The sequence below is a fragment of the Myodes glareolus genome, chromosome 25 (assembly GCF_982192425.1).
Source record: "Myodes glareolus chromosome 25, mMyoGla1.1, whole genome shotgun sequence".
NCBI classification, from domain to species: domain Eukaryota; kingdom Metazoa; phylum Chordata; class Mammalia; order Rodentia; family Cricetidae; genus Myodes; species Myodes glareolus.
The window spans coordinates 10405645-10430189 of NC_142050.1; the positions used below are offsets into that span (position 1 = coordinate 10405645).

Consider the following 24545-nt stretch of genomic DNA (forward strand, 5'->3'; position numbering starts at 1 on the left):
CAAGTGCTGAGGGAATTCGGACCATCATTGCAGAGTAAATATTAAAGCATGACTGTGAAGCCGAGCAACAAATGTACTGATAGTTGGCACAGAGACCTGTGGTCTTTTCACTGCAATCACACTCACGGTCACTGCCACATTTGAACAGTTACCATCATAAAAGTGCCGACATCATTTATATTGGTTTTCCCTATGAGACTAGGGGTGATTGACTACAGTATATAAGTTATTCCCAGTCTTGTGTGTTTTGAAGATTATCCACCTCAGTGCTGTCAATAAGAGAAGAGACACTCATGCTTTTATGTTTTTATTTTGACAAGGCTTTAGAATTTTAAAAATTCACTTTTTTATAATTTGAAAGTTAAGTATATTAAGTGTCTGTGTAGGTATTTGCACATGAATACAGGTGCTTGCAGGGTCTAGAAAAGGGTTTCTGATTCCTTGGTGCTAGAGTCATAGATGTCTGTAAGCTGCCCGATTTGGGTGTTAGAAACCAAATATGGCTCTTTTTTAAGAGCAGTATCTGCTTAAGTGCTGAGCCAGTTCTCTGTCACCTAGGATGTTTTATATAAGAATGTTTAATATTTTAATAATAACAGGAAGAATTACCAAACAACATAATATTCATCAATTTTTTAACACTGAAAACATATATGTAGTCCACAAATTAAAATCTAGACTTAGATGTAATAAGTTTACTTTAGTAAAATTAAGAAAAATATCTTTCTCATTTTGTTTCAATTAGTAACCACACCCTTGATAGATTGCTAAGATAACATAGAATCTACTGTGAGATCTTAGGGGACCCTGTGTGCTCAGAATCCAGACGACCCCTCATCTCCTAAGAAAAGAAATGAGCTAAAATAATAGCAAGTACTTTTTATATATAGACTAGAACTTGTTCATTTTTATACATGTAATTTTTGAACTCTGACCTATAACTGTGGATTTAGTAAAGCATTGAGAAATATGTGCTTTCCTAGTAGTTTGGCCTCATTTAGATTCATTCGTTTGTTTGCTTTTGTTTTGTTTTTATTGTACCATGACTTTAGGTGAGTTCATTAGCCTTGTTACTATGCCTTAGTTTTGTAGTACTTTCGAGAAGCGCAAGTGATACAGCTCATGTTAGACAGTTCCTGACGTAGTTGGTGGGCAGTAAATGTCCCATTATTGACTATCAGTGCTGCTGCTGCTACTGCTCTCTTCTGAATAGGCGCTGCAGTATACATGCTATTTGGTGATTTCTATCTTGAATATTGAAACTTTGAATACTCAGTTGTGGTGAACTAAGGCCATTTTGAAAAAAGAAAAAACAAGATAAACAAAAAAACAACCCAGCTTCCTTTGGAAGAAGAGAATTCATTTTACTTGGTTTTTCCTGTTAATTTAAAAGTTGATTGACAAAGTGTCTTTCTGTGCTGTCATGCTCTACAAAGTGACGTGTAATGTTTTCCAAAAGAAGACAAAAGAAAGCACTTTAAACATTGATATTAAAGTGAAAATATTCATATTAGCGACTGTGCATATTGCATATACAGATTAGGTACTCTGTGGACAGAGAGGTACAGTTCTGTAGTTAACTATTTAAATGCTTATGTGTTTTGTTTTGCTTTTTTTTATATCCAAAGCCCCACGGAGGCCAGAGGCCAGGGTAGAAATTTTGAGCTTTTATGTATTTGTGTATTTTGCAGCATGTAAATGCCAGTTTGATTTAAAACCAAAAAAGAGAAAAAAAAACCCATAAAAATTGGACATGTCCTTTATCTTCATGGACAGGCTAAAAGAGTTTTGAAATCGATTTAGTGCATGAATTTAACTATACATTCTCCTCTACTGATGTGATTTATAATATTTATGTGGAGAAATGATTTAATGTGAGAAAATACCTGTGGAATTCTTGAAATAAAAATTAAGTTTTTACTTTTTTTTGTAGTTTTTTGAGACAGGGTTTCTTTGTGTAGCTTTGGTGACTGCCCTGGCACTCGCTCTGTAGTCCAGGCTAGTCTCAAACTCATAGAGATCCACTTGCCTCTGCTAGGATTAAAGACGTGTGCCCCCACAGCCTGACTGAATTTTTACATGTCTTAAATAGAAGATTTTGCAGATCAGTGGTTAAAGAGCACTGCCTGCTCTTCCAAAGGCCCTCAGTTCAGTTCCCAGCAACCACATGGTGGCTCACAATCATCTGTAATGAGATCTGGTGCCCTCTTGAGGAAGAGACCTGATCAGTCGTCCTCATCAACTTAAAAGCATGAAACCCAATATGGACAAGTTCAACAGAACCACCATGTACTGACTGCCCATGCATGCTTCAGCATTGCCAGGGCATAAATTTCATTCATTTGTTCATTCAATCATATAGACTCCATTTTGTGAAATATAAAATATATTTATTTTCCTGCTTCCAGTTTAAACAGAAGTTTATTTATTTAGCAAAGCAAAGCAAAATATATACACTCTAAAGTGAGACTGAGTGGCTATTGGCCTTTTTTCTGTGCAGTGAGCATTACCATACAGCAGAAGCAAGAGAGCACTGGGTTTCTTCAGCCTCATTGTTTTCCTCTACTAGACTTGCTGCATTTAAAGACATCAGTCCTCTGAAAGCACGATTTGCAAAGTGAGAAGAACAATTTACTACCCATAGGAAACAGTCAGACGTTTTTATTTTTCTTGTAAATGTTCCTTGATCGAAGACAGTGAGCTACACACTGCCCTAAGTACTTCACAAACATCTGAGTTCCAGATTGTCTATATAATGCTCTGTGCCTAGGAGAAACTTAGTCATTGGCTTTGGGATGAAGGAATGGAAGTAACATGCTGTAGATATTTTTAAAATGTTTTTTCAATATGTGGTACTCCACAGAAAATGTACTTGAAAATTATTCCATCAATGTAGTTTCTACTGTGAGATAAGAGTTTTTCAAGGAAGTGTATTGCTACGTACAGTTACCTGCCTATAAACAATATAGGAATGTAATTGAACGCGTTGCCGTTCTAGAATGACAGCCTGCCTCTGTCTTTTGGTGGTTTTGTGACACTTGTTCTCTGCTCCTTTTCCCAATCAACATCTGTCCTCATAGCTCCGAGCAAAATGAATGATAAAGTAATTAGAAATATTTTCCCGTTTTGATTTCCCAACTTCATTACATAAGTTCTAAAATATGTGAACAAGTGCTTGAAGGACTAAATTGTCTTAGTGATTTTCAGTGACTTTGCTACGTGTTTTAGTAAGGACTCATGTTGGTGTCCTCATGTGCATGCCTGGGCAGAATGATAGCATTTGTGTGCCAGTCACACAGAAATCTCCACTACTTCTGTGGCTTGTTCCCATGTATGCTAAGGAGGCCAGTATAAAGCAGAGAGCCCGCTGTTGGGTTTATCAGAGAACAGCCACATTTGAGACATCACTAGAGCATGAAGAAACCACACAGATTAAAGTGAGATAGTGGCTGCTTGTTGAGATTCCATCTTTATATTGAACTTCGCATAATGAATTTGGGAGACTGGATTAAAATGTTTTATCTAAAAAATCTCAGAACTATAGATACTTTTTTGCAAAAAAATGATAAAAATGTTAGATTTCTAACTTTTCCTTAATACCTCTATAGAGTAATTCTTAGTTGTTTAAAACACATTACATATTAAAACCAGAACTTTTAAAGATGAGATAAAGCAAAATTTGTTAATATATTCACAAAGTTCATAGAGACTTGCCATCTAACTTTTACTCTTTTTCTTAGACAAACTATGCATATCTGCTATTTAAATTTCAGGCAGCTATTCAAACTTTTGTTTGACTGCAAGCAAACAGATAGATATGTAATCATGTAATAATAGCTCAGGGCATTTTAAAGCAATCAGAACTAACTTAATTTTCTTTTTCAGTGTGCTAAAGTTGAACATTTTTTTTTAAAAGTGTTAACGGCTTTGTGCAGAATTTATGCTATGTAGTTGTAGGTGACGTTTGTAAACTTCAGGTCTTCGGTTACATAGGGAACAGATGAGAAAAATGAAAACATGTTACTCCTCCATTATTATAACTGTGCTTTGTACCTTTTCCCAGCCACCATTTATCCTGAGATGAAAGTTAAACTTGTTACCAAAACTATTTAAAAATATATTCATAGGGATATCTAATGACTTTGTGGGAAAGGTAGCAGTAAGGAACACTTAATCTAATTATTACAAAATAACTTTGTAGTCCTTAAATTAGAGTCCTTAATTCTAAAAGTGCTCACAGTAATGAATGTGAATATCTTTTCTGGAATATGAGAGCGATGTTTTGTTGTCCTTGAATAGCAGTCTTATGCAAATATTTAAGGATACCAGGTAAGACCAAAGTGCAGTGAGTTGTAAGAGCAAAGCAGCTATGGTTGCTGGACATGCATTCTGACCAGACTGACGTCTGGAAGAGCAGTGCTCATGGCACCTTGCTCTCCACGATGGGTTAGCACTCTATAGGTGCTCTGTGTTTTTCAGTTAAGAGTCTGAGATGATTTTTTTTTTTTAAAAAAAAACCATCTGGTTGTTGAATGTTTTCCGTAGTATTTTGAGGTGGAGCATATTTTATGTTCATCTTCTATGTGGGAATTTCAGGAAAGCATTTGATAGCAGAATTGCATCTTTTCTCTTACAGATGGGTTCACATTGTTTGTGCCCTATATGTTCCCGGAGTAGCCTTTGGAGATATTGATAAGTTACGACCAGTAACACTAACAGAAATGAACTATTCTAAATATGGTGCCAAGGTAAGATCAACTTTATGATTAGCTAAAATTGAAAATTTTATTTGTTTTTTTACATAGCTTTTTTAATAATTGCGAATTACTCTGGAGGTGTTTAATAGCAAGCACATTCCTTGAGGAACTCTTAGCACTAAGTCATTTATTATTATATTATTCAGTTATTTTGTTTTGCTTTTGTATTTTTGAGGTAATATCTCACTGTAGCTTAAGTCAGTCTCAAACATACGGTAGTCAGCCTGCCTCTTCCTCCTCAGTTCAAGGATCAGGTATGGTCATCATGTTTGAATCATTAGTTGGTAGATGTTTCCTTAGAGGACTAATTTATTGATTTTTCCATATGGTATAACTTCAGATAACCTAAGTTGTAAAAATGCATATTAATTGATACTGTTTTTATTCTCTGGGACTCATAGACTATCTTGTTACACAGTTGGATTAAATAAATTTTACTTTAACTTTGAAATGAATTTTATTAAAATTAAGAAAAAGAATATAAAAACCACACTTTATTTAGAACAGGTGTCAGCTCATTATTGCTTCAACATTTTTAATGTAACAAGAAAAAGTACCAAATTGATTTTTTTCTCTTAGTATATGTAAAGCACGAAGAAGACTAAGTGCCTAGCACCTGAGTACTCTTATAATACTATCTCTTCTTATTACTACTCTATCAGTTTAGTTTAGGCTGACTAGAACTGGGTAAAGAGTTCTCCTTTTCATCAGAACTTGCTCGCCTACAGTGTTTTTGCATTGGTAATATTTAGTACTTCATGAGAGGTTAGTTTTGCTTCAGAAAGACTTTTGCTGTGAGAATTTTCCTGTTACTTTCATAGGAGTGTAGCTTTTGTGAAGACACTCGCTTTGCTAGAACTGGAGTTTGCATTAGCTGTGATGCAGGGATGTGCAGAGCCTATTTTCATGTTACCTGTGCGCAGAAAGAAGGCCTGCTGTCCGAGGCCGCAGCAGAAGAGGTATGTTCATCTACCCGACTTCTCATGTCTGCTGTGCACTGTTACAGTGGGAAAGTATAAGGGAAGCTTCATAATCTATGATTAAGTATTTGACCAAATCACTATATGTGGCATATTTTATACAGGAATATGGCATTTTTTTTAAAGGTAGCTCATTCTCTGAGTTTAGTTTTAGCTCCCTAGTATTTTTTTTCTTGACTTACTGACTTTAGATTAGTACCCCATGCTTCAAATTATTTTTATAACAATATAAAATATATATTTCTATGTTATAAGCTTTGGAGGGTTATAGAGATATACAACCTAACAGTGTAACCTTATATTGAAATTGTTTTGAGAATCCTGCTTTTACGTTTTGATACTAGAGTTGCCAAAAAACTACAGCCCTTCCCACTAAAATTTCTTGCATAATGCCATAATACCTATCTTGATTAAAAATACGTATTTACTTAATAGGTCTAAGATAAGTTAACTAGTACTTAAGAGTACTGAAAGTTTTAATTCATGCGATAAATTTCTAAAAGTATAACTCATAAAATCTTCGGCATTCACAATACACACACACACACACACACACACACACACACACACACACACACACGTATATATATTGGTTTTTCAAGACAGAGTTTCTCTGTAGCTTTGGAGCCTGTCCTAGAACTAGCTCTTGTAGACCAGGCTGGCCTCGAACTCACAGAAATCCGCCTACCTCTGCCTCCTGAGTGCAGGGATTAAAGGCATTCATCACCACCACTTGGCAGCATTCACAGTAATTTTAAAGAATTTTAAGGAATCCTAAGAGTAGGTGTAATTAATTCCTTAATCAATTTTTCTGGAGAGATAATTTAGTAAACTTTTAGTTTGTATTCATGATGCTTTATGATAATATATAAACCACTTCAGTTATTTATATAAAATTTTACTTTCTCATAAAACATTCGTTATATGTCTAGCTAGAAAATAAGTAATCTAATGAGGAAAATTTTTGAAAAACACTTGTAGGATGTATTTTATTTTAACTTAAATAGATCTTAAATATGAAGGTTACATTTTGATATGTGCCTGTTTTGTTTTGAGTTCTGATTCTGAAGGATTGTGCTTTGATGGAGTACTGGATGAACCTTGAGAGTTTTCACAGCTATTGAGCAGACACAGAAGTGTAATGGCAGCGTAGAGTTATGTGGATTAATCATGACTGATGCTCTGGATGATGGGCAGTGGTCCAGGAGGGCAGTGCAGTAGGATTAAGAAGGCTGCATAGATCGCAGGCGAAAATGAGGGAAATCTGTAAGTTCGGCCTACTTGTCTACTTCTGGGTAACTGAACTTTGTAGTCAGGATGTTCCTTTTGTAGACACTTTCAGTTTTATTTTTGAGAGATTTGACTCTTACATTAGCATCGTTTTGTGTAAATGTGCTAAACATTGGGATGTGCCATGATTTGGAGATTGTGTCTCCCTATCAGAAGGCATGCAGATTAGTACAAAACCAAAGTCAAGTCTCTAGTCGCTGTATCTAAGAGTTAATTTGGGAAATGTCGCTGTATCTAAGAGTTAATTTGGGGAAATGTCCAGGGCACCATGAAATAATAAAGTTGGTAAACTGGGACCTGAGGCCTCTTCCTGCCCTGTTGCTTTCTTTTATCTATTTGGTAAATGTGCTGGATGCTGCCTTGCTCAGTGCAGAGGTTTTGCTTTTGTGGGATTTTTGTTTTGTTTTGAATTTTTTTGGGGGGAGGTTGGCATTTTTATTACAGCACATTTTTCTAAGTTTCTAGTTTGTTGTTGTACACACTGAAGAGAATTGAACTTTTTTGTTCTTTGCTATAGGAACTTACTATGCATTGCAGCTGTTGTGAAATTCACTGCACAGCCCAGGCGAGTCTCAAATTCACAATCCTGCTGTCTCAGCCTTCTCAGTGCTGTGATTACAAGTGTGTGCCATTGTAGCCAGTGAGAACTGGAAATTTATAAAAGATTCCTTATAGAGTTTCAAAACAGCTTGAATTGTTAATGTAAGATTTGCTTTTGACAATATTTTTTTCTGTTAAAATGGAGGAGCTATTTGTAATAGTTGTACACTTATACGTTGGATACAGAAAAGATCCCCTCTCCGAGACTGGGTCTCATTGTGTAGTCCATGGTAGTCTCAGTGATTCTTCTGTTTACGCCTCTGAGTGCTAAGATTATAGGCATGTGTGGCCATACCCACTTCATCATCTTTTAAATTAAAGTGGATCTATTGTTTATATGGACATTTTGTCTTCTGCTTTAGTTTTATGTTCCCTTTAAGTTTCCTAGAAAGCTTTTATTTTCTCATTATATTTACTTATCAAGTTGGATATCATACTTTTCCAGAGCTATTTTATGTAGAAAGTAAAAGAAAGCCTGAAAGTAGAATTAAGCACCTCAGTTTTATCCAGTGATATTTATCATACTGTCAAAGTTTTGAGAGCCTTTGGATGTATTGCTTTCCACATTGATGAAGATCCATTAGAAGTTTTCATGCTTTTTTTTAATCTACTTAGTTAAATATTCCAAATTACAATAATAGTCAAATTGTGTTTTAAACACAGCTTGCATTGTTCATAGATGTTAAAACAAACACCTACAGCACAGACATTTACGTTTCATATTATGTCTTAAAATTACTTGTTGTCTAACTAAACATAATAATTTCTTCTTTGGTTAAAATATGCTTTTGCTAGTGTTAAACAGTTATACTATTTTTTGAAAACAGTCTCTAAAGCAGTATAAATTATTTATAGATTCTATTGATTCTTAATACATATTTTTATCCTGAGAATTTCATACATTGTATTTTGATTATATTTGTCTCCCTTTTCCTGCAGCTCTTCCAAGATACACCCTTAATTCCATACCCACCCAATTTTGTGTCTTTCTTTTCTTTTTGAAAGCCCATCTAGCCCAATACCAATGGTTATATACTCTGGCGTGCGGCTGTGCACTGGAGCACGCTCCACCTCCCAAAGGCCATGTGTGAAGAGAAAACTAACTCTTCTCCCAGTTGCTATCAGCTATCACTGCCCTCATCAAGAGTTGAGATCCAGTCCCCTATCCATGCTGGGATTTTTCTGGCTTGTTTTAAGTTTGCAGAGGCTTGTGCCTCTGTATTGCTATGAGTTCTCAAGAATAGCTACTCTGTTTTGCCTGGGAAATGCATCGACTAATTCTGCCTCTTTCAGTCTTTTTTGCCCCTTCTTCTATAATGGTTCCTGAGTCTTGGGAGGGAGGAGTATGCTTCAGATGTCTAATTAAGGCATGAATAATTTGCAGGTTCTTATTCTCTGTGCCTTAGCCAGTTGTGAGCTCTGTGTTAATCCCCAGCTATTGGAAAAAAGAAACTTCTCAGATGAGTTTTGAGAAGATGCACTAGGCTATGGATATGAGGATAAGTCATTAGGAGTAGGTTTAATATTGTGTCCCTTGAGCAGAGTTAATAGTAGTAGGTTTTCCCCTACAGCCTATAACCTATCTAATTATAGATTCTTGGTTAGGTATGGGTTCCGTCTTGTGGGGTGGACCTTAAATGAAAATAGAAATGGTTGGTTATTTTCATGGATTTCATTCCATAGTTGCAGGACAGGAATAGTTTGCTTGGCGGTTTGTTGTTAGAGCTCATAGGGTTCACAGTGGGATAGGATTAATGTATGTGGCTTTATGACATATGCCTTTCTTATTCATCTTTTTCCAGAGGTTGTATGCCTCCTAAGTTTTCAGTCACGTAATAGAATCTTAATTACTATGGCCTAAATAGTAAATTAACTATATCAGAAGATATGAAGTCTAAACAGTTCATAGATTGACTTATCCACAATTTTTTCTACAAATACTTTTCTCTCTTTCTTTCATTCTTACCTCTATCCCCCTTCTCTCCTTTCCTTTTTTCTTCTTTATTTATTTTTTTTATTGCTTTTGTTGTTTTAACCTTCTTGTTTCATGTTCTCAGTATGACTGAAGTAGCTCTAAGTATTTTATTTTTACTTGGTAACATTTAAAGCAAGCAAGCAAACATAGAGATTATCTCACTGGAATGAAAGTTTCTCTCCCACAGTCCAGGGAGAATAGCTTTGATCATCTTGTATACCAGAATATAGGCACTGTTGCTATGAGAAAGATGGGAAAGTAAAGTCTGACACTTCCAGTTTTTGTCACTGGAAATAGTACAAAGAACCCAAGGTCAGCAGCTAACACAGTTTGACACAACTAGCCTAAGAAACTGTCAGTTGACTTCAATTCATTTTGCCATACCCATGTGCTTATGTCAAATGACAAGTGTTTATAGTGGGTATTAAGAGAAAAAAATGAATAGATAGGTATTAAGAATAAAGAAAAGAAAAAGTTGGAATGTCATATTTCCCAGTTTTCTTTTGGATGCTTTAGGATAGACCTCTTCACTTCTCAGACGTTATATACCTGGGCTTCACTTTTTAGGGTGTTGAATTTAAGAAATCACAGCATTATTCATTTATTATTCTTGATCATTAATAATTATGTTACAGTGGATCACCAGCTTAAGTTCTAAACACTAGTACAACTTTAACTTTCTGTGTAAGTAAACAGTGCTCTTCATTAAAACAATCATTGTGACTTACAATAGTGTCGTACTTTTAGAATCAGGTTCTAAATGGTTATATAATGCTACACAGATCCTCAAGGAAAAAAAATATATATACACATACACACATATATCTTATATATCTGATTTGATATATATCTTTTCCCCTCATTTTATTTTTTTTAATTTCTCAGGATACAGAGTAATTACATTTCTTACTTAAATCTTAAAATTAGTAGGTAAGCATTAATTAAGATTATCTTAGTGCTAGGGAGATGGCTCAGTTTTTAAGGTGTTTGCCATCAAAGCGTGAGAACTTGAGTCAAATCTCCAGGACTTATAGAAGAAGCTGGATGTGTGGTAACACATGTCTGTAATCCTAACCCTGCGTTGCCAGCTAGTCTTGCTGAATTGCTGATCTTTAGAACCCAAGAAGATCCCTTTAATAACAGCAACAGCAACAGCAGCAACAAAGCAACGGAAGCGTCCACACACAAACATAGACATGTGCACATGCATAGACCATACAGCCTGGTTTTGAATAATTTAAATATATGTAAATAACATCTTTAGGTTAAGTGTGGCTAGGATAAACACATGTCGATTCTGCTTTTTAAAATGGTGATTATATTGTTATTTTGAAATAGTTGTGTTAGGTGTTGTATTAGTGTCCAAGTCGGTGTCTACTTATTCAAATTTTTATCTTACAGAGTGCTACAAAATTGCTTTATGTGCTTTCAAACATTTTAAGTATAGATTAGATTTTCAAGATTATTATTTATCACTCTATTCTGTCTCGGGTGTACGTGCCTGAAAATTGCATTTCTCTTTGGATTTTAAACCTCTGTCTTAATAAAAGTCCCTTCTAGTGTAACTTAGATTGAAAACTAAGGGACAGACATGGAATGAATTGCCATTCTATAAAGTTTGCTGTTTCTTAATAACTATGATATGCAAATTACTTTGATTTTTTGTTATATTTAAAGAAATGATTTGTGTCTTGACTAGGATTAAGATTGTTTTTTATAGTACTGTTCTTAAAGTTGTTTTCCTCCCATTGACCCTTCCTACTTTCTTTCACGTCTTTTCTCTCAAAAAACAGCTATTATTTCTTTAGTGTGTGTGTGTGTTACTATATATATATATATATATATATATATATATATATATATATATATATAAACAGCTTGCTCCATCCAATATGGTTACTTGTATGTATATGATTTCAGGGCTGATTACTTGGTATTGAATAACCAGTTTTGGGGCACTTGCCCCGTGAAGACTAATTCTCCTGCTCTCAGCATTTCCTAATGTTTTTTGTTTGTTTGTTTGTTTGTTTTTTGGTCTAGGGTTGAGGCCCCATGAGGTTTTACTCCTGTTTTCTTTAGTATGTCTGTTTGTGTTATCTTTGTTTAGGTCTTATTTAGGCAGCTGTATTGATGAGACGTCACAGGTATCATTTCTAGGAGATGAAATCTTACAGCAAATTCTCCTGTTATTTTTTTTCTTGCTGTGTTTCCTGCCCCTCTTAAACTCTGATCCCTGAACCTTAGGTACATGAGTTGTATTGTGCATGTATCAGTTGGGGCTGGGTACTCTATGATCACTTGTTCTCTGTATTTTTATTGATTGTCGTTTTCTGCAATGGCCTGTTTTTTTGTTGCAGGGAGATTATCTTTGACGAGGGGCAAGATCTCTACTTGGCTGTAGGCATAAATATTTATAATGTAGCTAGGATTATACAGGTTTAGTAAACTGGTGCTATTAGGTTCTCTTCCAAGATCCGTGACTTCACTGCCCCTGGTAGTTGTCTAGGTTTCTAGTACCAGGCATGGTTCTCCTCTTGTTGAGTAGACGTTACATTCAATTGGAGCAGTGTTAGCTATCACTAAGGTATGCATACCATCATTGCACCCTTTGGGATAGCATACCCTGCTGTCCTTGTTTAACTTTATTGGTGTTAACTTGGTAGGTCTATTGGTTGCTTCTCTCCTTTGGAAGCTTGCATGGTACTATCTTGTATCATGAAAGATAGTCCTAAGGAAGGAGGTGTTCAGGTCAGAACCAGCTTGGATTGTTTCGGTTCTGTGTCTGAAGTACAAGATACCGTCTCTCCAGCAATAGAGACATAGCTTCAACCTCTAGGAGACAATCGAGGGCAATTAAAATAGCCTGTGTTTTGGGAGTCTCTTTTGACTACTTTGACCAGTGTATTAAAATGTACCCTTTGGCTAATACCATGTTCCTATGTGAGATATTAGTTATAAAACGATAAAAGGGGAGTACCTGAATTTTGTTATTGACAGTGTTTAGCCTTCCTCATTTATTTTGTACAGGATAAATATTGACAGAGGTTTTCTGTCATACCCAGTTCTGCAGTCGTTCTGTCCCAAAGAAATACACAGAGGTCTTCATTAATTATAAACTGGTTGGCTTAGTAGCTCAGGCTTCTTACTAATTAATTCTTACATCTTATGTTAGCCCATTATTCTTATCGCTTGGTATTTTCATCAGTGAGGCATTCTCATCTTGCTTCCTCTGTGTCTGAGTGACGACTGCAGACTGAATCTTTCCTCTTCCTAGAATTCTCCTCTTCTTCTTGCCCCACCTCTACTTCCTGCCTAGTCGCCCCACCTATACTTCCTGCCTGGCTACTGGCCAATGAGCATTTTATTAAACAAATACAGGAAACAAATCTTTACAGGGTAAAACCATTGTCCCACAGCACCCCCCCTCTTCTTTATCAAAATAAAAACTCTAAATCGAATCTCCCTTGTTTAGCTTTCTTCCTGACTATTATCCATACAACTTGTAACCAACACTCTAAACAAAGAAAAACATCCATAATCCATTTTTTCGGAATGTGGGAATAATTTTCCAGGCCACTTCCTGCTGATTGTGGGCACTGATAATCTTAAAGGAACCTAAAGAAAATTTAGAATTACAGTCAAGTCCTGACTGGAAAATTCTGTGAGGCTTAATCATAAAAGCTATCACTCTTAAACTCTTCTGGATGTAGAACTCAGAGGAAACTCCAACAGAGGTTGTCTTACACCTTGGATCATCTGGACCATCTTCTCCTATCGGGGATTTCTCAGGAGGTCTTCCTTGATCAACCTGATTTTTGTTAGTCCAGAATGAATCTACAACCTCTCATTTCCTGTAGAAAACAAAACTAAAACTTCTTCTCCAAAGTAACATATCTTTTGACTTAAATTTTGAAGACAAAGCATTTTCAAAATATGTATGATGGATTAATCCAACAGCATTTATAATCAAATGTCTTTTAGCAGGCTCCTTTCTTAACAGTCATATATTCAAAGACACCACAATAATATACAATATCCAGATTCTCTATGTATTTTTCATCTTTACATGGCTTTATTTTAAACTCTATTTCTTTTATTTTTATTTTTAATTTTTGGTTTTTTGAGACTAGGTTTCTCTGTGTATCTTTTACTGTCTTGACACTCACTCTGTAGACCAGGTTGACCTTGAATTTACAGAGATTCCTGCCTCTTCCTCCCAAGTGCTGGGATTAAAGGTGTGTGCCACCACATTCAACTACTCTCCTTTTTTTTTTTAAGGACTTTATCCTTTTTCTTTTCTCTCCTAAGCCTACATATGTTTTTAAACACACTATAAACCATTTAGATGTTTTCTTCATCTTTGAATCTATCTTTACTGTATATCTCTTCTTTTCTGACCACATGAGTCTTTAATTTGCTAAACCATTAATGGCTAGGATTAATGCCGTGGCTTTCATGGCTGGATTCAGCCCATTTCTTAGCTTTCAGGCCTCATGGTAGAGGTATCAGCTGGAGCCATGTTTATTGCCACAACTCTATGGCGTTTCAAGGTCCCTGCCACCACCAAGAAGCATACTGTTGTCTATTCATAAAAACCATTTAAGTATTTTCTGGGGAATCATCTTAAAACAGCTGCAAGGTTTTAGCAGCTAATGCTGAGTCAGGAAATCTCTCTTAAATGAGACATGCTTCCCTCAAGAAAACAGAGCTCACCTGAGTAAAACCTGCTACCAAGAAGCCATGCTTAACTTTTATTTTGTGTCTAGAATTACTTCCCAAACTCTCAGGTTTTATATGGATGCAGTTGTCCTCATTGACACCATTTATTGATAGAGTTTTCTGTCATACCCCGTCCTGCAGTTGTTCAGTCAGTACCAACGAACTACACAGAGATCTATATTAATTATAAGCTGGTTGACCAGTGGGTTAGGAATGTTTCACTTACTTGTATTGGCTTGTCTTTTACACACACACACACACACACACACACAACGCATATATGTATTCACTGTTGCTTTTATTACATTTATGTAACTTTAATATTTGCTCATGATTCCTCCCTAATGCTATTGAAATTTTATGTATCACACAACAGGTTTTTAAAGAAATACACAAACATACCCAAATAACAAAAGTTTTTTTTTAAATCAGTATTTTGTAATACTTATGGCCCTTTATTGTTTTACATTGCTGGGATCAAATCCAGGTCTTGCTCAAGGTAGGCAAGTGTTGGATGGATAACCTATACTTCCAAGCACAACAAAGGCCTTTAGAGAAAAACAAATATTGGTAATTTGAGGCTGATAGATTGCATTTCAAATGCAGTAATTTTTATCATGATGTATGAAAATTACTTCCTCAATATTTTATTGATATAACTATCACTAGCAGATTTGTCAAAAAATATTATTTTGTGATAGTTTGATTTTAAAATAATCCTTTGGAGTAAAAATTTTTAACTTTTTTTTTTTTTAGGATATAGCAGATCCATTTTTTGCTTATTGTAAGCAACATGCAGATAGGTTAGACAGAAAGTGGAAAAGAAAAAACTACTTGGCTCTACAATCCTATTGTAAAATGTCTTTGCAAGAGAGAGAAAAACAACTGTCTCCTGAAGCACAGGTATGGAAATCACACCAAATCTTACTGTTTTCTTTTCAGCTCTCATGTATGTTTTCTATTGACATGTGATTAACACTGAGATCTAGCATATAAAATGTAGTTTTGAAATTTTACTTAAGCAATAGTTTGTGATTAAACATGAGTAGAGTTTGTTTCTGAAGTTATGTTTCATCATATCTATGGTGTAGTCATTTGTAAAGTATTATTTCCATGTTGAAAATTTTGGTTGAAGACATCATGCAGAGGGGTCTAAATTAGAGATCTCCATCAAATCCCTCTCTTCACAGCCCAGGGAACCCTGCAAAACAGGAGGCAAAAAGATTGTAAGAGTCAGAGGGGATGGAGGACATCAGGAGAACAAGGTCTTCTGAATCAACTAAACTAGGTCCATATGAGCTCACAATCCTGAAGCAGCAAGCACAGTCTACATATATAATTATAGCTGTTAGCTTAGTGTTTTTGTGGGACTCCTGACTCTGAGAATGAGTGGGTCTCCACTTTTTTACTTGCTCCTGGGACTCCTTTCCCCTTGTTGGGATGTCATGTCCAACCTTGATACGAAAGTTCTTGCTTCATCTTACTATATTTCACTTTGCCGTGTTTGGTTATTATCTCCTGGAAGCCTGTTCTTTTCTAATGAGAGACAAAAAGTGAGTTGATGTGGAAGGGGAGGGAGGTGGGATGGAACTGAGAGGAGTGGAGGGAGGGAAAACTTTTATCAGGGTATATTGTATAGGAAAAGGACCCGTTTTTAATAAAAGAAAACAGTCTTTTTTGTTTTTAAAGAATACAAGCTTCTAAGGGATTCTAATATAATAAAATAAAACAAAAAGTAGCACACTGGAATAGGACAAAACAAACAGAAGGAGAAAAAAAAAAAACAAAAGAAGGCATAAGAAACAGATCCATTTGTTACCACACACAGGAATCTCAAAAAAGCTAAATTGGAAGCCACAAGACACACTGTATATGTAAAGGACCTGTAGGGTGAAAAGGGAGATGAAACACACAGACACAGACACACACACACACACACACACACACCAATTATATAACCATATATAACATATAAACCATATATATATATGGTTATATAATTGGTTTATATATATGTGTGCATATATATAAAATTGAAATTAAAACATAATAAAAAAACTTTCTTTAAATAAAGAGAAAGATCTGACATGGTACTATAAGACAAGGATCCTTTGAATTTGTTTTACCTTGTTCATATGCTGTTGGGCGTGCAGCCTATCCTTACAAGTGGTTTGTTTCCTCAGTGAGATTGCCTCGGAGGAAACTAGGTTTTCATCACAAGTGGTTATCAATTGGAGATTGCTTCTGGTTTAGGGATGCGGGCTTCCGTCCACTTCTCTTTCAGCTCTAGGACCCCATCTGAAGGCAGCTGATACGAGCTGTGGATCCATTTAGTACAACTCTGGACTTACGTGATTTATCTTCAAGACCAATGATGAATCTCATTTGCCTTAATTGTAAGATGTAGTAAGATTTTAGTATTGTTATCTTCTCTAAGCATAAATGTTAAAGTTATGAGGAATATTTTCCATTTTTTCTGTCAAACTTTCTGCATTTCTTTATAGGCAAGGATCAATGCCCGACTACAGCAGTATCGTGCCAAGGCAGAGTTGGCTCGATCTACCAGACCGCAAGCCTGGGTTCCAAGGGAAAAGTTACCCAGGCCACTCACAAGTAGTGCTTCGGCCATTCGTAAACTGATGCGCAAAGCAGAACTAATGGGGATCAGTACAGACATCTTTCCAGTGGACAATTCAGACACTAGCTCTAGTGTGGACGGGAGGAGGAAGCACAAGCAGCCAGCTCTCACTGCTGATTTTGTGAATTACTATTTTGGTCAGTATAGACACTGATGCATGCACAGTCTCTCTGAGAATAATTTATTAATGACAAAATTTGATATACTAATAATGTTTTAGAAAATCATTCGTATGTTGTATATGTCAGAGCCGTGTTTGTTTTCCAAAGCTGTAGCATTTTATAAATTCCAGGCTCATGTTTTGTTTTCTTCTTAAATATACTTAAAATTGTTTGAAAAATGTAGGTTTATCCAATTGATCATCTCTGTTTCTAGTTTGATTCTTTGTGTATGTTTTATATTAGCCTTTACTTTATACTGAAGTAAAATTGGATATTTAATTTAAATAGAGAGAAATATGCGCATGATTCAAATTCAGGAAAATATGGCTGAACAAAAGAATATAAAGGATAAATTAGAAAATGAGCAAGAAAAGCTTCATGTAGAATATAATAAGGTACGTTGGCTACAAATACACAGTATTTAGTAGATTGTATTTATAGTTGTTTTGTTATTTTATTACATTTCTATGTTTCAGTGTGAAATTCTATAGCTCTTAGGCTCTTTTCTGACCTTCGTTATCATTTTTATTGTTGTCATTCTCTTACTGAGCGCTTTTTTTATGCCAGGCACAGTTCTGATCTCTTTACACATAGTAAGTCATTCAGTTCTCTCCTTGTCCTTAGTGTGAGTCCTCATCATTACTGTTCATGATTTTAGGGGTCGGAACTGAGGTCTGAGGAGGTGACATGATTTGTACATGGCCTCGTAGTCATCTGGTCTCAGCGGTGGTGTTTGTTTCTTTATTATTAAGTGCACAAACCATTATAGACCTTTTTAAAAGTAGGATTAAAATTGTAAACCCCACTCTTAAATTAGTAGTCTTTCTTTTTTAAACTTTGTTTTCTTTTTAGTTTTTTGCGAGACAGGATTTCTCTGTGTAGCCCTGGCTATCCTGAAACTCACTCTGTAGACCAACCCTTGAACTCACAAACATTTGCCTGCCTCTGCCTCCAGAGTGCTGGGATTAAGGGCATGTACCACCACTACCTGGCTAGAAGGCTTTCCTAAATTAGATGGTATTTTTGTTATAAATATTTTCTAATTTAAAATTTTATTGTATCCCTTTGTGTAATAATATATAAAGCAAGATATTGCTGAATTATTAGGTTCTAAGTTGCATGAATATTTAAACTGGTATCTAGTTATTGTTCAAAAAACACTTAAAGAGTTGAAACTAGAAGGAAGTAACATCTAGTAATCGCTAAAGATTGTGGGGATAAAGATCTGGAGATTTTTGCTAGTTATTTTGATCTTAGCCAAATGAACCTCTGAGTCTTAGTTTTCTCATGAGAAAAGTGATGGAAATGTGAATGATAAAGCAAAGTATGTGTCAAATTATTATGTGCCAAACTATAAAGAAATATATTGATATGTAATTATCATAAAACACTAGAGTAACAGAAAATGTTTGCCCTCTCTTGAGCATATCATCATGCTAAATAATAATAATAATAATAATAATAATAATAATGTATCTTTGTCTTTCAGTAGTTATCTGACTTGAATAGATTCTGTATGGAAAATAAATGTGAATTTTCTTGTTTACATATTTGTACATATAAAAACTTACTGATTTTACTTACTCTTTTTGTAGCTCTGTGAATCTTTAGAAGAACTGCAAAATCTGAATGGGAAACTTCGAAGTGAAGGGCAAGGAATATGGGCCTTACTTGGTCGAATTACAGGGCAGGTTAGTTTCTTTATAGTAACTCTCTTCAATTCTTACCTGCTATGTAATTGTCCAGAGTACATATTTCTTACACAGCAGCCACTTTGCTAACGAAATAATCTATTTGATCAGAGCCTAATTCCCTGGGGTAATGATTTCTATCTGAAATACTTCCAGACTACTGGCAGCCACTGCCTGCTGAGAACCTGTAGCTTCATTTGGTTCTTTCATCAGCTATCTTGATGGCATTTTTTTCCACTTGCTTAAATTGATTGACCTGTCAGTTCTGATGAGCTAAGATATGAAGCATGAGTTTTCTCTAGTATATTCTTTATTCAGTGGTTTTAGATTCTTCGCCATATTTTTTCTTTTCCATTCTTATACCCTACTTATTTATTTCTTCAGTTTATTTGTATTTAAAGTTAAAAATTCAAACCACAGCTATGATTTTCATGTTAATTTGGTTTTCATCTGAACAAGAGATACAGTTTTTGAAACTTAGATGTTAAAGTGTGCTTTTAAAAGATCTGTTGGTAACTATTAGTTGTAGTTATAGGACAAGCAAAAGGAATGCCCTTTCTCCTTGAGCAATTGTACCTTGTTAATGTGCTTCATATTAAAATGACAAACATAATAAAATGGAGGGTTTTGGATGTCCTTTTATATATTGTGCAATAAATGATAAGATTTTTGTTTCAGATAACTTCAGTTATAAAGATAGGTGATAGAGACTCCCTGTTTGTGGTTCTTTCTCTGTAAAAGTAGTTTGTAAGACTGAATTGTATACATCTCAGACACCTGTAAAAATCAACTTCTGGAGATAGTCTATGTAGATCTAAAGTAATGCGTGTTGAATTATATAGTATCCTATTGACTTTGAAGAAACTTCTTTTTTTTAAGATTTTTTAAAATTTTTTTTAATGATTTATTTATCTTTATTTTATGTTCATTGGTGTGAAGGTATCAGATCCCCTGGAACTGAATTTTCAGACAGTTGTGAGCTGCCATGTGGGTGCTGGGAATTGAACCTGGGTCCTCTGGAAGAGCAGTTAGTGCTCTTAACCGCTGAGCCATTTCTCCAGCCCCTTGAAGAAACTTCTTTTGTGAACAGATTGCATGTCACTGGAACTATAAAGAATAATTCATTTTAAAAGGCAAAGAGGAAGAGTTGCCTTTGGACATATTAACTCTTGTTTACGTTAATAGGTAGTTAATAGATTTTGGGAAGGTTATGGTATTTGGGGAGTGAAGAGGTTACTTGCCAATCTAGCATTTGTTTTGAGTTGGTTTATATTTTTTTCCATAAAAACCTTCTCTACAGCTTAAAATATTATCTACTGTAAAAGACATTTTTATTTATTCAATGACTTCATAGAAGATTGCAAACTGCTTTGTGTGACAGTGGCATGCACAGGCATAAAATTCACGTTTATCATTTTGTGATGGTTTTCCAGTTGGCTGAACAGATGTGGGCTCACCGGGCCACTAAGAAATGACTTTGATAGATGGTTGCTGTCTCTCAAGCCAGCATACTATAGATTAGTAGAGAGCCAAAGAGAATCTCATCTGCTTTTTTACAGGGTTTGGTCCAATAAGATAATTTTCCTAATTGACCTATGGAACAGCAGTATAGCTGGGAAAGTACAAAGAAACAACACTGATGCTTTTGCCCAAGTATACTGTGTTCGATTGTTAAGCCTTTTCTGTTGTGCCCCTCTGGTAGAGTTTTCGAGCTGAAGTAGTATAATTCTCATACTATCAAATTTGTGCAGTTAGAGTTTTCTAATAGAAGCAATTGAGATTTAAAACTCCTTTTCTTTCTCTTTGCTAATATAGCTGGTAAAGCAGATTTGCCTCTCTGAATCCTAGCTTATTTAGTTACATTTAGTAGCAAATAGGGGAAAAAATGTTTCTTTTACTTCATCTTTAAAGCAGCATCTACTGCCTTTATTCATATCAATAGAAGTTGAATGTACCAGCAATCTTACGAGCACCCAAGGAGAGAAAACCAAGTAAGAAAGAAGGAGGCACACACAAGACATCTGCTCTTCCTACAGTACTTTATAGGCAAGTAATAAAATCATAATAGATAATATTGCTTATTGTTCAACTAATATATACTAGTCAGAAGGTGCTTTACATATCTGAGAGCAAATTACGGTCCATTTCAGAATTTCAGCTAAGTGTGTTTCGGGTTCATTTGATCAAAAATGTTTTGTAGGGTGGATGATACAAGAGATATTTGTTGTTCTTCAGAAAGATAAATGATGTACTTAGGAACTAAGAATAAATTTTTGTATGTCCCGTGGAAACAGAATTTTTTTTAAGAAATTAAAAAATACCCAGATGAAATAGTTTAGTTGAGAGAGTGTTAGATTTGAAGAAATTGCACAATTAGGTATTGTGCTTGTTATGTTTAATTTAATCTTTTAAATTTACTTATAATCAATAATTATGTAATTATTATGTTAATAAACATAATAAAAAAGTGAACATTTAAATTTTACTTGAATGAGTTGTAAAATTTTCCTTTTGATTTAGGTAGGGATGAATAATAGTGGATAAAGATGATGACTTTTATATTTTAATCTGTTTGTACTTTTTCTCTCCCTGATCAGTTGTAATAATTTCTTTTCCAGACATACTTTTCTCCTTTATTTTTTTTTTACTCAGTATTTTAACAGTATTGATCATTGTACTTTTTCATGACAATTTCATTTTCTATATCTTAATAAAGTCCTCATTTTTTCTATATTTAAACAAGAGATCACTTTTTACTGTAACATATTAATCACAATAAGTGAGAGTTTAGAAAATGTTGTATTTATGTCTATTTATGTGCTCTAAATACATATATTAATAATACACCAGTATATGCACATATATATTGTGTGTATATGTGAAATATGTAAAAGTACATTATTGTCTTAATTTTTAGTGTGAACGTTAGTGTATCCCTAGAATGGTTTTCCCAAGTGTGGTTGGTTCTTTTGAAAATATTAGGCATAGACTTCTGGGTTTTATGACTATAGTTACTTTTTACTTAAGAATATGTTTAAGCTGATTTTTGTTTAAGACCAGGTGTTCTGTTTTTTGATTACTGCTGTCCATTTGTTTTATTGTTACAGCTTCACATATGTGTTTTCTAGGAATATTGAAAACATCTGACACTATTATTCTTCAGTTTGCTGGGCATTCCTGTTTTTCTTATGTTCTCAGACAACTTTTCCAACATTCTGTGTATCCCCAATTTAAATCTGTGCTGAATTTTCAGGCCGTGGTGCTCATTTTCTTAGAAGTAAAATTTGGTTTTCCCAGAAGAAATGTTAACTAAAATTTCTGTCACTTGTGATATTATCACTAATACCAATTAGTATTTCTATTTTAATTCAAGGTCTGACGTTTGTGAAAAGAGACATAGAAATGTAACTTATTTATATGTTTAATGCTGTGTGAAAAGTTTGCAGTTAATAATAAAAAAATCGTTTGTGAAATATTTTTTTTGACCTTCAGGGTAGTTTTCAAAATTAGAATATTGTTTTTCAAATTTTTGTTTCTTTCATAGTTTATGTTTCTAAAGAAAAATTGAACTAATAACATAAATTTTAAATTATAATTAAAAGGCTATGTTGAGAATCTTTGAGTATTCCCATTCTTTAATGAGTTTTTAAGCGTATATTAGAACTAAGCTGTTTTTAACATTCTGTATTTAGCTCTAACAGTTACGAGTATTGTTAAAACAATGGGTGCTGTGAAAATCATAGGTTGATTACAGGGTCCTGCAGCATACACCTGTTGTCCCTACGTGATGTCAGGGCCAGCCTAGTTCATATAGCAAAATTCAGTCTCTAACGACCAGAAATGACATTAACAGAAGCTGGTTGAACTCAGAGCTGCTATAATGAAACTGTTTCCCTACGGATATCAGTGTAATTCTTATTTGCTGCTTTTGTTGAAGTTGTGGAATTTGTAAGAAGAACCATGATCAGCACCTTCTTTTGCTGTGTGACACCTGTAAGCTGCATTACCATCTTGGGTGCCTTGATCCTCCCCTTACACGGATGCCAAGAAAGACCAAAAACAGTTACTGGTGAGTTAAATAGACTGCATGTGGTTGGAATTGGTTTTCTATATCACTGATTCATAGTAAAGTATTTTTCATACTTTTGAATTGAATATAGGTCTTTCTATTACATGAATAATTTTTATAGAAATTAAACTTTTAATCTTAGCAGTGTGTTCTTTCTTACATAAGGCACTAGGGATTTTTCTTTTTTTTATGATTTGGTATTTCTCAAATTCATTAATTTTATTTTGAAGTTAAACAAGTTTTAAGTTTCATCAGCCATTCTTTGAAAATCCAGAAATTTTGAAAACTTTTTTTTTTTTAAGACAGAATCTCATTTTCCAGTCCTATATTGAAATCATATGGAGCTGGAGATAGCCATCAATTTTCTAGCCTCCTGCTTCTCCCTCCTGAGTGCTGGGATTATAGACCTGGGACAACATGCTGTTTATGTGGTATAAGGGATTGAACCCAGGGCTCCTGTGTGCTTAGCAAACACTCTACCAACTTAACTACATCCCAGCCATGACTACCATTTCTTAATTATCTTTTCACTGGCTTACACGGAAATTGTATTTTTTTTAAACACTGCTTGGCCCATTAGTTCTAGCCTCTTATTGGCTAACTCTCACATCTTGATTAACCCATATCTGTTAATGTGTGTAGCACCACGAGGTGGTAGCTTACCAAGAAGGATCTTAACCTATGTCTGTTTCGGAGAGGAGAGTCATGGCGACTGCCTGACTCTGCTTCTTTCTCCCAGCATTCTGTTCTGTCTACTCCACCCACCTATGTTCTGACCTATCAGGTCAAGCAGTTTCTTTATTAATTTACCAATGAAAGCAATGGAAATGCAGAAGACTCTCCTACATCAGATAACTACAGATATTTTATTGATGTTTCTTTTCTTGTTTCAAAGATTGAGAGAGGTCATATTTGCTCACAGTTCAAGGTACAGGCCCTCATGGATTTGATGTCAAGGCAGAAAGAGCTTTGTCTCATCCCTAGGTAATGGTCATGCAGTAAGATGGGGTTTTCTGTGTCACTTAACATAATCCAGATAGTGCCCCACAGGCATATCCTTAGAATCTCCCAGGTGATTATAGATTCCGTCAAGGTGACTGTTAATAGTAACCATCCCAGATATAGATAATGAATTTTATCCTAGGTATATTGTAAGGAGGAGACACATGCTCAGATTTTATTAGACTGATTGTTGCAGTATTTCAGGAAGGGGAATGCAGACAAGGAAAAACTATGAAGTGAATATGAATATTATTTTTACGCAAAAGTATGTGTTCTGTATAGGCAGAGGCTGCTTTTTTGTTCCCGCCACCCAGACCCCAAATAATCACACAGAAGCTATATTAATTAAAACTCTGCCTGGCCTATTAGCTCAGGCTTCTTGTTAACTAACTCTTACATCTTAAGTTAACCCATTTCTTACCATGAGGATCATGGTTTACCGGTAAGGTTCTGGGGCATCTGTCTCCTTAGGCAGCTACGTGGCTTCTCCTTGACTCTGCCTATTTTCTTTGTATATCTCTGTTTGGATTTTCTGCCTGGCTTTATCCTGTTAAGTTATTGGCCTAAAGCAGCTTCTTTATTAACCAATGACAATAAAACAAATTCACAACATATTCAGAGGGAAATCCCACATCATTTCTAGTTTTAGAAAAGAAAAGGACC

The 24545-nt window shown here is 35.0% G+C and overlaps 1 protein-coding gene across 4 annotated transcripts in view; it reads left to right on the forward strand.

Moving 5' to 3' along the window:
* The window catches only part of Phf14 (PHD finger protein 14), a 135735-nt gene that overhangs the window by 27464 nt on the left and 83726 nt on the right, over positions 1 to 24545 (forward strand). For all 4 annotated transcript variants that reach the window (XM_048448967.3, XM_048448966.3, XM_087901812.1 and 1 more), the window contains 8 exons: positions 4637 to 4748; positions 5579 to 5716; positions 15078 to 15224; positions 16826 to 17096; positions 17409 to 17515; positions 18716 to 18811; positions 20754 to 20857; positions 22749 to 22880. In XM_048448967.3, the coding sequence (XP_048304924.3) occupies positions 4637 to 4748; positions 5579 to 5716; positions 15078 to 15224; positions 16826 to 17096; positions 17409 to 17515; positions 18716 to 18811; positions 20754 to 20857; positions 22749 to 22880 (1107 nt within the window). The remainder of the gene's footprint in view (positions 1 to 4636; positions 4749 to 5578; positions 5717 to 15077; positions 15225 to 16825; positions 17097 to 17408; positions 17516 to 18715; positions 18812 to 20753; positions 20858 to 22748; positions 22881 to 24545) is intronic.